This window comes from Dendrobium catenatum, unplaced genomic scaffold (genome assembly GCF_001605985.2).
Source record: "Dendrobium catenatum unplaced genomic scaffold, ASM160598v2 fragScaff_scaffold_842, whole genome shotgun sequence".
In the NCBI taxonomy this organism is placed as follows: Eukaryota; Viridiplantae; Streptophyta; class Magnoliopsida; order Asparagales; family Orchidaceae; genus Dendrobium; species Dendrobium catenatum.
In genome coordinates this window covers 355,964-370,806 of record NW_021319304.1, presented here as the reverse complement: position 1 = coordinate 370,806, position 14,843 = coordinate 355,964, and the positions used below count along the sequence as shown (strand labels likewise).

The 14,843-nt window shown below is 32.9% G+C and overlaps 2 protein-coding genes across 5 annotated transcripts in view; one reads left to right on the top strand and one right to left on the bottom strand.

Annotated features, from left to right (window-relative positions):
• LOC110098127 (phosphoribosylaminoimidazole carboxylase, chloroplastic) overlaps positions 1-3,093 on the top strand; it is a 17,897-nt gene extending 14,804 nt beyond the window's left edge. For 2 of the 3 annotated variants that reach the window (XM_020824855.2, XM_020824856.2), the window contains 2 exons: positions 2,493-2,599; positions 2,678-3,093. In XM_020824855.2, coding sequence (XP_020680514.1) covers positions 2,493-2,599; positions 2,678-2,771 — 201 coding nt within the window. In that variant the 3' untranslated portion in view covers positions 2,772-3,093. Of the gene's footprint in view, positions 1-2,492; positions 2,600-2,677 lie in introns of those variants that run through there. The other variant, XR_002303311.2, reaches the window with a different exon arrangement.
• Positions 3,094-3,119: 26 nt separating this feature from the next.
• Positions 3,120-12,478, bottom strand: LOC110098128 (thioredoxin-related transmembrane protein 2). Of its 2 annotated transcripts, none has more exons than XM_028696781.1 (10): positions 12,167-12,478; positions 12,028-12,072; positions 10,983-11,039; positions 10,684-10,753; positions 10,081-10,122; positions 9,370-9,443; positions 7,207-7,277; positions 6,411-6,496; positions 6,043-6,159; positions 3,120-3,419 (listed from the first exon to the last, which is right to left on the bottom strand). In XM_028696781.1, exons 1-10 carry the CDS (start codon positions 12,362-12,364, stop codon positions 3,397-3,399), a joined length of 783 nt encoding a protein of 260 aa, XP_028552614.1. In that variant the 5' UTR covers positions 12,365-12,478; the 3' UTR covers positions 3,120-3,396. The 2 variants fall into 2 exon arrangements, with proteins under 2 accessions (XP_028552614.1, XP_020680516.1); XM_020824857.2 differs by having other exon boundaries at positions 6,059-6,159; positions 12,167-12,476.
• Positions 12,479-14,843: the final 2,365 nt, after the last annotated feature.

The following is a 14,843-nucleotide window of genomic DNA, read 5'->3' as shown; positions in this document are numbered from 1 at the left end:
CATTGTTGCTACTATATGCCAGATAACACGTATCTCTATACGTATCTGTTTGACGACTAGCCTTAATCGAAAGTTCTTTCTCGTGATCGGGAGGGGTAATTAACTATAGGGGCTTGCGCCTATAGGAAACCAGAACTCAGATCATAAAGTCCTCACAAAATGAGGGCGAAATCTCTGGGTAGTGTCTTATCTACAAACCCATCTGCCTTCCAAAATTTACCTCGGAACTTAGTTCGTTAAAACTCCCTCGCCGAATAAGAAGAGCGAGCGGAGGCCGGGGCCGAATTTTCGGAGCCCACAATAGAGATAGTTGATCTTCTCTCATGGAATGATTAATTTTCAAAGAATGTTACGTCCATGGAGATATTACATTTCTTATTACTAGGACAATAAGATTTGTAATTTTGTTGATGAGAAAAAAAGCCAATAAAAATGCAGTTTATTGCTTTTGGATCAAGCTTACTCCCTTTGATGAGGAGTATGCACAAAGGCAAGTCAACTGAATAATTTGATGGATATGGAGACAAATCTCTTTGTGGGATAGGTGTGGGTGAGGGTTTAATAAGGAGTTTTGAACTTGAGGATTCTTGACAAAATATGATTAATGAGGCATATAGTGGTGAGGACAATTTCCCCTAATAATATTTTGAGATATTACTGATTGATCAAGCAACTTTCAGAAAGCGTCAGTCTTTTCTTATCGTTATTCCACTTTTTGGAGTATGTATACAATAAGTTTTTGGACCAATTCCTTATCGATGGAGCTATTCTCCAAGAATAGAGTGAAAATTTTATTTCTCGTTATCGGTTCGAAGGACTTGAATTTGGAATTAGACTTTTACGGAGTAATTTTTTTTTAAATGAAATTAGTTCCAGCCTTATATTTCATCAGAAAAACACTAGTGGTTCTAGTGTAATCATCAATAAAATATATAAATCACCTAGTACTCAAAATATTGATCATCTGAGATGGGCCCTTTATAACAGATTGTACAAAATGATGGGTGCTTTATAAGGATGACTATGATAGAAAGTTTGAGTGTGTTTCGATAATAACAACTTTCATACTCGAATACTTCGAGATTTGTGTTGAAAAAAAGAAAAAAAAAAATTGGTATATAAAATTTGGATGCTTAAGACAAATGTCACAACATGATGGTGCTTTCGTAGGAGGAAGATATATAATGAGAATTTTTCTCTTGGTTTTCACTATTCCCTTCATAGTTTAGGAGGCAAAGACCAACATATTTTTTCCCTTGCTAATCATCTTTCATGAGTCCCTATTCTGAACTTTGTAACAAGTAGGAAGACAAAAATAATGCAATTCGTTAAGGATGAAGTGATTGAAATAACTAGGCATCCACTGCCATATGATCAGATGCTGCAGAATTCACAATCCAATATTGATGATTTCCGTTTTGAACATTGAAGGCATTCAAAATCATACTTTTTTTTGCAATTACATCAATGATGCTTTTTTGCATTTGAGGCTTTGATTTGAATTCGATAATTGACAAATTGGATAATGTTTCTTAGATTATGTGTTGTCGTGAGATATTCATTCATGGCAAGAGGCGACAGCAGAGAAGTTCTTCTTTTGAAGGCCATTTTGTTTTCAGCCATGAATATGGTTCAAACAAACAATGAATCCTTGTTGTCTTCTTTGAGATAATACGATTGAGAAAGTACATATGCGTTGTATTGATACCAGAATCATATTGCTTGGAGAGGCCTAAAAATTTGAGCTTTGTGGATTCTTTAAGATTTTCAGGGCGAAGAACCAGCAGCGAAGATTGAGGATTTAGAGCAGGGAGGCCTTGCACGTCAGTAGGAAAATGCCCATGAAACTATTCCTACATGTGTACAGAGTTCTTAGCCTCGAGAAGGAACTCAATGCCTACCGGAAGTTGAAAAAGATGTCAAGATGGCCAAATCAAAAGAAAGAGCAAAGCAGCAATGTTCAACCAGTAATTGTAATCGCTTCCCTGATAGAATTAGAAAATTAAGTTTAGAGATAAATCAATTGCCTCTACGCATGGTAAGCAGGATAATTCAGCGAATTTCTAAGTTTTACGAGCATCTCACAATTTAATCCGTAGAGACAGGATACAAAATGAGCATATACATGAAAAGGTTAGAGTAGCTCCAGTGAAAGATAAGATTAGAGAGAGTCGCCTTAGATGGTTTGGTCCCATAAAACGACGGCCTTCTGATGACCCGGTTAGAAAAATAGAGGTATTAGATTTGACTTATATTAAGAAAAGTAAAGATAGACCTATAAAGACTTGATTAGAAAATATTAGAAATGATATTTCTTTATTATATTTAAACGAGAATTTGACTTTTAACAGAATAAAATGGAGAAAAAGTATTCATGTAGCCGACCCCACGTAGTGGGACAAAGACTTGATGATGTTGTTGTTGTTGTATACTCACAATTTCATTACTCCATAAATGATTGAATTTACATATACTTTTTTCTTAACCTGTAGATGCCTAAAGGTATCCCAGTTGCTACAGTTGCAATAGGAAATGCAGCAAATGCAGCTCTTCTAGCAGTTAGAATGCTGGCTACTAGAAATGATGAATTATGGGAAAGGTGAGTGTTAGAATATTGTTCATTTTGTTAAAGTCTAGTTAAGAAATGGAACTCATTGCAATTTATGCTTTCTGACAGAGTAATGAAACATCAAGAAGAATTGAAGGATACAGTTTTGAAGAAGGCAGAAAAGCTGGAACGAGAAGGATGGGAGAAGTATTTAAATCCTTGACAGAGAAGCTTTCTTAAAGCAACATGAAAGGCTGCTACATTGATGCAGTTTATGATGAGATTTCCTTCCTGATATTGGAAATTTTTTCGTTGCAGCTGAGTGGTTATTTTGGGTTGAACAATAAAAGTTTAGATATCACATAGGTTCCACAGGTTGATTTACCATTTTTCATGTATTTTTTTTCATAAGGGTGAATATTAAGCTATTAATAACCTTTTTATTTAATTTCTTGTGTATTTGTGGTCCTGTTCGATCTTGTTGTACACTTGTATCCTTTTTTAAGGTGAAATTTTGAAATAAATTCTATTGAGAAGATTTTCAAGGTTGGTTTTACAGAGGAAGTTAATGTATGTGTTTAAAAATTAATTTTCTTAAGTCTTAGAAAGTAATTTTCTCAAATTGACTGACACTAGCAGCTTGATACATTATCCAAAAGCCTTATATATTTGTTTTGGCTTTGATATAATGCACAAAACAGCAAAATTAAATACTCAGAAACTTAGGAAATGGCAGACTTCTGCATCTGAAGCAACCGAGAAGATGACTGAGCTGAAGCATTCATATAATCCTTGGCATGAGTAAGAAAAATCAACTTGATATGTATTCAATAAGTCTCTTGTCAAGCTCAAAATGCTGGCACAGAATGCTCTGCAATTAAAAAAAAAAGAAAGTCCTTTTGTTAGATCTATTGATATGTCTGGGTGATGGCAGTTTATCCCAAGAGATAAATGTAATTTTTGGCAAAACTATCAACTTTGAACCTTCTCTTTAAGATTTTGATTAAAGAACTAAGTAATGCTATATATTTGTATGGTGAAAGCATGATGAGTGCATTAATTATCCCAATATTAAATGTGGCTATTTGATTTGTTGAAAAATGAATGCAAAAAAATTTAAAATATTTGATGTCCAGTGAGTATGAAATAAATTAAGTGATTTTTTTATTTGATTTAAATAAAATGAATGTAATATAAAGCCCAATAATAATGGAGACGTTATCCATTGGCAGTGGAGTGCTAGCATTAATCACTTGATCATCAACCAAATGCATTGAAATTTACTCAAGATAATTGTGATTATAAAGGTTAAAGACTAAAGTGATTAAAGTTTGGTCTTCTCCAATTTCATCCTCACCAGACCTACCATAGTGAGTAAAATACAATGGAAAATATCTAAAACATTAAAGACAATATATCACAAATATTTTAGCTCAATATATAACAAGAAAACAACACATATCAAGTATTCAATTAATTAAACAAGAACTTAGGCTTCATTTGGGATGACTTTCTTATTGCTTCTTAGCTTTCTAATATAAAAATCAAAATTTTTTGTGCTAGGAAACTGCTTTAAGTAGTAAGAAAATCTTCCCAAACAAAACCTTAGTCTAACTCAAGTACATTGCATACATTTCATCCACATTCATTCAGAGTGCACGCTAAGAGAGGACCTAAAGAGAAGTTCTTGTGAATCATATTAATGGAAGATAACATGCGGAATAGTCTCTAAAGTTGAAAATCACATCATGATTTAAATCCAATAAATTTTAAATGGTTTTCTCAGATTGATCATCTATTTGAAGATGAAAATCAGTGTTGGAATTGAGTTTAGTTTCAATTGATTTTTGCATAGTTACCACAAGTGCAAATAAGAGATCATGACCTTAATACACAATCAAGTTGAACTATGGTGCTAATATATCGGCAAATAAGTTTTGTCAAAAACACAAAAAATGCGCTCATTGTTAATATGTCCTCTATTACCCAACCAGTATAATGGCCCTAAGACAACTAGAACAATACAACTACATATTTCATTGCAAGTCCTCCAACTTTCAAGTCAAGATGGCCGAACGGATATGACTTCATGGATTTTTTTTTGTTTATATATAGAAAATTTTTATCCATGTAATAGGTAGCTTTTGATTCAATAAAATTTCTAATTTTGGTTTTCAATCTTGTGTATCTATGGAAATGCGTTTGCTTCATACGATTTAGTGTGATAAGCAAATTCTAAGTATCTCTTTGTACTGGCTAATGCCTAGATCTTCCTCACTTTTTTTAACCCTTTTCCTCATAAAATATTTCGTTATAGAGTTCTTGATGTTGGTTAAGTTTGATAAAAGTAGAATTTTAATTGTGATATAAAAATTTAGATTGCTTGTTGTATGTCCGTATGGATAAGTCGCAGATAATGAATAAGTTCTCCCCCCAAGAGCTTGGACAAACCGCAAGCTGGCCCATAATGAGCTTCGCCCACCAGAGCAGGAAGTAACTATCTGTCACAATGAGGTTCGCATCATCGAAACTCGCCGATCGTGGAAATCAATCAAGGATGCACATATCCAAGAAAATTTAACAAGTGAACTCATCTTAGCAAGCCTTCACTCAAAGAAGCATTTGCCTTATGAGGACTCGGCTCCTTTAGCGATTCTCCATAGTCAAAGCCATATGTCTTCTATACACATCCTCCTCCAAGCTGCAGGAGACATGCATCTACAGAACGTGCATTCATGGCTCTATCAACTATTTTCATCCTCAGCTCATACCCACACTCTCTTAGAAGACTCGTCACTCATCCAGGTGATTTTGCTTCATGAACTTGCCCAAGGCACTTTCCCTTAAAGACTTGCCCAATATACTCGCCAAGGGTGTCTCAAGCCATATCAACGATAGATGACCACATGTCTAACTTTCAACTTTGTCCACATGTCTGTGCCATATTATACTTATCAAATTATGTATTATTTCTCAAATTATCTTTTATATAGCCCACTTAGTCATATAAATAAGAGGTTAAGAGGCATATTTAGGACTCCATGCTATTTTCAACTATTCACAAAGATTACTTAATTACTTGTCCACTTTTCATACTCACCGAATTATCCTTCCTGTTTTTTTTGCTCTAGCTAGCCAAATTTATTTGTAAGGTCAAGTGTTGCCCACAAACAAATTTGATCCAACACTTGCTATTATTTTTTCAAATTTCTATTTGATTTCTTAAGATTTAATCAATTACATCATTATTATTTTTATTCAATTCCAAGCATTTAATATTTACACCTAAGCTACATTTTTGGGTAATTAGTGGCCTCTGACTTCTGAATGCTAATTAATTTTGTGAAATATGCATATTTATTATATATTCTTAATTGCATCATAAACCCTGGACTCATAACCATCCTGCTAATCATTTTGTAACATAAAACAACTTAAGATAGGCTGGAAATGGGATTTTAAGAAAACATGTAAACTTGCAGGAGAAACATAACTATTTAAGGAAGAAACCTTGGTAATAGCTGGCCTGAAAGCTTTCGAGTCAATGTTGATGTCAGGGAACCGACTAACTTCCACTCCATTTTCATATAAAATATAGGTAGTATGTGGACCTGTTTTTGCGTACAGAAATAGAATCAAGGATCCAAGAAAACTACATTTGGAAGTTTCTAAGGTTTCATTTGGGACGGTTTTTTTACTGCTTCTTAAAGCAGCTTTTAGTATAAAAATTAAAATTTTTGTACTAAAATATTGCTTTAAGAAGCAATAAAAAAGACGTCCCAAATGAAACCTAAGACAACAGATAGATTTCTTGCATGCTGTGATGTAACATAATCAGAAGCTATATCACAAAAAACAGTACCAGACAAAGATATTCCAAAATTCTCTGCTGCATTTGGGAAGTGACCGAGATCTACTATCCCAAAAGAAATATTTTTATTTGAATATCTGCCAGTGAATTTAAACAATTAGTAGTTAAAATAGTTAAAAGTACTTGAATGGTATAATACAGAAAGCAAGTGATGAAGTTTTGTTTAAATATTTTTTATTATTAGCTGAAATTCTAAACATCAAGATTATGATTGAGATGTAACTTCGGATAAAATACAATATGTGGACATGATTAAAATTTTAAAAATAAATAAAAAATATTTTTTAGGGAAATGGAACTCTGCTCATGCTCAAATTTCTCTTCAAAATGGAAATTCATGATAAGGACCAACATACAAAATATATTCTCATTCAGAAAGGAAAACAACTTGTTGAGATATTAAATTTGAATTATGTTAAGAAAGGTAGAGCTTAAAAAGACTTGGTTAGAAAATATTAAAAATGATCTTTCTTTATTAGATTTAAATGAGAATTTGACTTTTAGCATGACACAATGACGAAAAAGGATTCATGTAGCCGACCCCACATAGTGGGACAAAAGCTTGTTGTTGTTGTTATTGTTGTAGTATATAAAACTTAACTCAAATTGAGGGAGCTAATGGAGAAATTTTGAAAATAGTTAACCCAAACAATTGACACAAACCTGTGGAACTTGGATCAAGTTTAACCTACAAGTTCATGGTAATTTACAGACATAATTTGCATCAATTAAGACAAAATAGGTGCTTGATGTGCATAATCAGAATGATATAAATAGGAAAACTCACATGACAGAGAGATCTGAAAATATTCGACTAGTACGAATACATGTCGAAGAACATAACACCTGAAACTCAACCTGCCAGCAAAATCAACTCTAAATATCATGAAAAATTTACTTAAACCATAGTTGATATATAATCAGACATGATCAACTCTAAAAATCATGAAAAAATTTACTTAAACCATAGAACATCTCACAATAGATTTAGACTTCGTTTGGGACGACTTTTTTACTGCTTCTTAAAGCAACTTTTTAATACAAAAAAATTAATTTTTATACTAAAAAGCTGTTTAAAAAGCAGAAAGAAAGTTGTCCCAAACTAAGTCTTAGCATCAAAACTTAAGGTTATATTATAATGCCAATTAGAAGTAGCGTTTAATATACGGGCCATCAAACAAAATCTTGATAGGTTTATCTAAAAAATTAGCAGGCATGCAACTTAAACAAATCAACTTGACAATGGCTCTAAACAACTTCAACATAACTATTATGGAGTTAAGAGTAATATTCTTACATTATACATAATCCAAAGGCATTTTAAAGAATTTTTTTAAAAGATATTCGTACATTATGCTTAGAAGTTAAAAAGAATTTTTATAAAAGATACAGATGCAGAGAATTGAATTCGCTAAGATACAACTAATAGGATCTGCTCAATAATTTTGGTGAAGTATTCATATTAAACGAAATCTATTTGGTTAAAAAAAATATAAACTTAAGGAATAATATACATTATTCATACAGAACAAAGATCAATTGCACCATCAATTCAAAAAAAAAAAAAAGTGATTAAAATGTGTTTAAATATTTTTGTAAATCTGAAATGAGTAACAAAGCATTGTTGGCCTATAGTCATTTTGTTAAAAAGTTCATTTCCTTAAATATCTTCTTAATTAATCTATAATTCTTCAAAGCTAATAGAAAAGGCCTGAAAGATATTATAGTTATCCTCAAATGAGGACTATTGCATCTTTGCTTAATATTTCTAGTAAAACATTCTGTACATTACATTACCACAAAATCTAAGGATATATTCTCATCTACTTTGAGAGGTTGAAACCTCCAATAACAGGTGTAGTGAGCGTAACTTAATTGCTTCAATATTAGCCTATAGAAATTACAAGGCGAAGAAGAAAATCCACTACTAAAAAACTTCCCAAAGATGCTCAGTTTTTCCCAATATAACCTCTCTGGATGCACGTTAACATTTTAGTGGAGCACATAAAGATTTGCTGAAGCACATCCATCCAGGATCACATCAGGCAGAGTCCAAGCTGGATTTGTCAAGATGGTTCCAATCTACTAGATGGAAGCTGAAGACCAGTTCAGCTTCCACTGAAGACCAGTTCAGCAATGTTTTTGTAGCTATTTTTTAATTTAACATTTCAAAACTTCAATTGTTTTGGAATGCAAAGGCCCTACATTGCATGTGAATCTCCTCTGTGGTTTTATTAGGGTGTAAACGAGACGAGTCAAGTTTGAGTGACCTCGGGCTTGAGCTTGAGCTTGATTAATTAATCAAATTCGAGCTCGAGCTTTATTCAACACGTTCGAGCCGACTCTCGGCTAATTTATTATGAAAGAGAAAATGATTATTATTCAAACAAGTACTATAATTAAATAATTTTAATATCTTTATACTTAAAATCCTAAATGCTAATATATTTAACTGCATTTTATATTAATATTTCTAAACAAGCTGTTTCGAGAGCTAATGAGTCGAGTCAGGGCTGCCTCAAACTTCGATCGTTAACTCATCGAGCTCACCTCACAAATCATTTAACGAGTCGAGCCGAGCTGGCATGACTCACACCCCTAGGTTTCATGATAGTAAGAAATGGACTTGGAGAACAGCTCCCTCATGTTTGTGGGTGTGGCATGACTTTGTTGCATACACCAATAGCACAACATGATCAAATGAAGCCTAAGACTCCAAAATGGACATTTAGAAACAAGTTGAATATTTTAACGTGTAAATGAAATTAACAAGCTCTTATAGCTCACGATTAGAATCATTTTTTCTCAAGCATTATCCAGAATGAATCACCAAAGCATATAGCAAACAAAAAAATCAAGAACCGTGGGTACAACTTGGCATGTGTTCATTGAGTTCAACAAATGATCCAAGAATTAGATAAAAAGTAAGCAAGATAAAAGAGCAACTAACCAGCCAGAATCTGGAGGAATTTCCTTCAGCAAACAATGTTTCCAACTGTAAAGGGGTCAAATGACTTGATTCACCTGTGGAAGACATTTAAGGTTAGAAGAAAGGGAAAAAACTTTTGTGCTATAAAATATATGTTGGTTTCACCATCATCAAAGTAATAAAAAAGCATAATTCAATGATAATTCGTAAATGATAATTCGTAAATTATCGAGACTCTTAATAGGACACGACGAAGAAAAAAGATTCATGTACCCGGCTAAATATTGTTTTTGTATTCTTCTTTATAAGAAAAAAGTCCTTTGAAAACACTTATAATATGCTAACATATTTGTGCATTAAACATTTTAAAGTTAAAATCTATAAATTTTGTTTAAAGGCCGTCAATTTGTACCTAACTAGACACCACATAAAATTGGGCATCACTCAGATCTGTTGTTCAATATAATAATAATAATCCTTATAATAATGCCAATAGATTGCTATAACTTACTACTTCAATAACAATCATACTCAAAATGTTGTAAAACTACATATATTATACTGCTTAATTAAACTACAAAGTACAAATATATAATATACCATTTTTAGCTAGCTAATCTTAGTTATAAATCAAGCTAGAAAATATATTTAAGTCCAGCATCTGTACGACTGTACAATAAGATGTAAAAGCAACTACAGTGAAACAAAAAAAAGTTGGAATATTGGCTATACCTACGCCATCATAAGGTGGTTGCTGAGCCAAAACAAAGATCACTGCAAACAGCAACAGAATAATAAGATTTCCAAAATCTCTTAAAGGTCAAAATGAAATAGCAGAGTTCCAGAGAAGTAACTAGCTGATTAAAAAAATGTTTAATATGGGTTCAAAACATCAGCATGAACTGGAAAGGCCACATACAAGAGCTGGTTGGAGGTAGCAAGACAAATCTTAACATTTAAATCACCAAAAAACTGAAACGAAATACAACTGGCGTCGAATAGAACAAATCAGAAAAAATGAGATAAGTTCAACTTCAAATGAAAGATAGCTTGCATTCGTTTTTTTTTTTTTTGCCCAATTACAGGGACCAACTCATATTTCTTTCAGTACTATTTGTAATTGTAAGCCTGTGTTTTAGGAGAAATTATTCTGTGCGGATGCCAGACGCAGCTCTACGTCTGGAGGCCAATCAGGAGCAACCACATCAGCGGTACCGAGCCGCGGTACACAACAAAGGGGTGACATGGCGCATTCTGGTTGGTCTCCAGACAATGTTCAACGTCAGCACAAAATAATTAATCATGGTTACATGGAAAGATCAATATTAAACATACCTACAAAAGCCACTAAGTAGCAAAAAGCTACATGATAGTCAATAACGAGAGTAACTGCAAAAAGGAAGACCTGTAAAAGTATAATTCAAAAGAGCATCAGCATATAAGTAAATCCGATCCAACAAACTTCATACCAATTAGAAATTCATGGACACAATTGCTTGCTTCAATGTAAAAATTATGCTTCTATAAAGCAATAATTTTCAGTCTGCGCATCATCAACGGTGTCAAAGATAAGTGAGTGAGAAATCATGCATGTACAGCATGATTCTTCAAAATATAAAAGGTTATAGGCTTACCTTAGAATAGAACAAAAAGTCAGCAATGAAAGCCTCCCAAGTTTCCTCTCTGACAAACTACACAGCATTATAGCAAAAATCAGAAGAGATGTCTATCCATAGTTGCCAGAAATCCTGCACAACTCTAAGATATCAATTAAAAGCTCCAATCAAATGTTAAGTTGAATCGCCATTAGGCTAAAATTAACTTCTTGTGGAGTTTTCTTACAAAAATATATTTTTAAGAGTGCAGGAACATTGTGAAATATCTTGTTTATATGCTTTCTTGTAATATTCAAAGGGCATTGCATGTAATGAAAAAGCAATCGAATAAAGCAGATCAAGTTTTATAGAACTAATGTTTCTTCAATGGATAAACGTAAAAAAATTATCTTTGCAGAAATTAGAAGAATGATAGCAGAAAAAAAAGAATCTTCATCCACAATCTGGTTATCTTCAATATACAACATTGATAATGGGATAATAATCATCAGGAAAAAAAGGGATAACACCAGAGAATATCCACATTGCTTGATTAATAAAATTTATATCAGCTTCCCCTCCGGTTGCCTATTTGGTTCATTTCTAGAACAACTGATCTAAGTTACTGTTTGGCTACAAAGTAGGATTTAGGCTTCGTTTGGGACAGCTTTCTTATTGCTTTTTAAAGTAGTTTTTTTAGTAAAAAAATTTAAATTTTTATACTAAAAGCTGTTTTAAGAAACAGTAAGAAAGCCGTCCAAAACGAAGACTTTTAGTAAATCCAGATTAGTAAATCTTGAAAGAGGATTAAAACATAAAATCGTTTTTATATTTATTACAGGATTTCAACTTGGCAGTGGATAAATCCTTAAATCAGTTAAATTCGGTGAATGATAGGATATAACAAATATTGAACCTAATCATCATAGGTATGAACTGAAATTTATAAAAATAGCAAGATTTAAAATCCCAAAGTTCGGATTAACAGGATTTAAACTACATGCAGCTTAAATCTTGCCTAAAATAGAATACCAAACAGCTTAGAATGCCTCGCTAAAATAGAATTTTTTTCCAAATACGATACCTTCACCGCAGACAACACTGACAAAGTAAGAACCGCTTGAATCTCCTATAAGAAGATTTATCAATCATAACCAGATCAAGCTGCAAAACCGAACTATATGAAAAAAGAAATACAGATCAGGGAGTGGAGAAACGAATACCCGACGAAGTAGATGAAGAGATAGATCCGGGGAGAAGTCTTGTACGGCAGAGCTACGTACTACGAAGTATGAGAATAACATGAGCAAATGAAAGAGGTAGAAGGGCTCAGTGACCATTAGATTCAGCCAAGGAAGTGGATGGCTGCCATTCTTGACCTCCGCCACCGGCACCGCCATCTTTGGTTTAGCCGCCGCCATCTCTTCCTCTATCAAAATTGGAGCTTTCTCCAACTCCTTAACGAAGAAATTCCTTTCTCTGCACCATTTTTATCGGTTTTTGTAAACTCTCCTTAATTAAGCCTTGATGCAACATTGATCGAATTTTTTTTAATCTGATTGAAATTTTATACTTACATTCAAATAATGATCAATTAAGATTTGAATAATGTTCGAACAAATTTTAATTTATAAGAATTATATTATTTTATCGTAATCATCTCTTCTAAAATTGATTCATTTAAGTTATTATATTATATATGTAATATGCTCATAACATGGAACTTTTATTTGGTCAGGTGACCGGACGTAGAGATACGTTCCAGTGAAAGCTGAGAACGCGCCACGTAGCATGCACAAAACCGCGGACCCGACCCGGCGAATAGTGGGTATGTCGCACGTGAGTTTTTTAAATCCATGACAACCCGGTATTGCTTGGTATTGCTAGGTATTTGTCGATTTTGCTCGGCAATAACAAGAAATACCATTATGTGAAGAGAAATACCGAGCAATACCGAGTAATACCGAGCAATATCGAGCAATACAGAGTTTTTTCTAGAGTGGTATTTCTCATTATTGCCAAGCAATACTGAGCAAATACCGAGAAATACCTAGCAATACGCGAACATAGCATTCCCGGGTTCCGGTCCCGTGTCAAGTCGTCGGGCCGCGCGGTAAAGAGTAAGAGCACGTGACGCGATCTCGGTGGTGACCGAACGTAGAGCTACGTTCGGTCACCGGACCTAATAATTGTTCCATAACGTCTAGGGTGTGATGGTGAAAATTTATATGCAATTTAAGTCCAATGATTTCCTTATGCTTAACATTGGAAGCAAAGAAAACATTTGACATTTCTTTAATTTTGCATTGATTAGTATTTGACAAATGTGATGCTAAAGTTAGGCTTTTTGTCAAAAAAAAGTTTGTCATCTCGAGTGGACCAATTCTTTATCATGCCTTGATAAGAGTTAAGTATGCAAAGTAAAGTCAAAGTGGATGGATAATGCAAAATTAAATAATAATATGGAAACAAATATTGATTGAAATATGAGAATTTATATTATTTATAGTATCCATGAAAGCTTACTTAAGACCCGAATGAGTTAGCGATGATCACTTAATAGTATAAATATTGTTGGACACAAGGGTGTGATGAGTTGCTATCATAGTTACATGTGACAGCCTTATTCACAAATAATGATTCATTTGTTGAATTTATTATTGGATTAGGTTATTGAGATAACTCGATTTTTAGTTGACTTGCATAATCTTTAAATGATGCTTTGTGAGGTCATTTCCAGCTGAACACCAAACGATCGTTTGAAGTCATCGTGAGCTCCAACCAAATGCCAGATTCAGCAATATTTTGAGCCAGGTGAACAGTGTGACGTCAAATATTTGTGTCACACTGTTCACAAATGCCATTTTATTTAGCTGGAGTTTTGTTGGAGAAAGGATATATATGGTATATATATGTTATGAAAAAGAGTTTGGCTAGAGACGAGTTACTGTATTTTGGTGTGTAAATATGAGTTTTTTGGTTGGAGATGACCTAAGATTGCATGCATCATTATGGCAACATTTATTATTAGATTAAGATCACATGCATCACTTGCATAACATTAGAGCATGTTAGAATTAGTAACATCAACTTTTTTTAAAAAAAATGGTTTTCTCTTTTTATTATAGTAAGAATATTATAACTGCTTGGATCAAATGTAATCTTTGCTATAAAAACATTAAGTATATAATGTTTGTCAATATGATGTATATATATTAGATTTAATATAATGATGTTCATCTTACAATATGTTATGTCATACATGTTGTGATATCTTTTATGTTGTGCCATAATTTCTGAATTACTTCCTTGTGTAATTGTATATGCTAAACAAATTGTTGTGTCATACTTAATGTGATAAATCTATGTCGTTTCATAGTTTCTAAATTTATATATTGCATCTTTCTTATAATCATTTGTATCATACCAGTCATGACCTCACAACGTTGTACCAACTACTACTATAGTTGTATTATTATTGTTACAGATTTTACTTGAGCCATAATCGAACATTCTTCAAATATGATTTGAACGATATTGAAACTTTATTTTTGAATAAGGTTTAAACAAATGTTTAAACACTTCTCGAATAATGTTTGAATCTCGTTCGTATCCATATCCATCACAGTGGCCTTCAAATAATTGGTTAATGGTAAAAAAACATGAATAATTTAATCTAAAATTAATTTTTGAATATATTTTCTCAATAAAATAAAAAAGAAGATCATTTCTTACATTTTCACAATCATGCTTCACATAAATTCCCCCTTCGTGCGGTGTCCGAATGGGAAGAGCCGTCCGAATTTGCTGAGTATACTCAAAATTTTTGTGAATATTTGCTTATTTGTTGAGTATTTATAAATACTCGATAAATTTTTAATAAATCCAAATGATTTTTTT

Bases quoted from the DNA above. Each gene is read 5' to 3' on its own strand.
- LOC110098128 (XM_020824857.2), bottom strand. From the start codon at position 12,364: ATGGCGGCGGCTAAACCAAAGATGGCGGTGCCGGTGGCGGAGGTCAAG. The intron at 10,754-10,982 runs GTAAGCCTATAA...ATACTTTTACAG, and splicing joins ACTTTTTGTTCTATTCTAAG to GTCTTCCTTTTTGCAGTTAC. The intron at 7,278-9,369 runs GTTAGTTGCTCT...TTTTGCTGGCAG, and splicing joins ATTCCTCCAGATTCTGGCTG to GTTGAGTTTCAGGTGTTATG.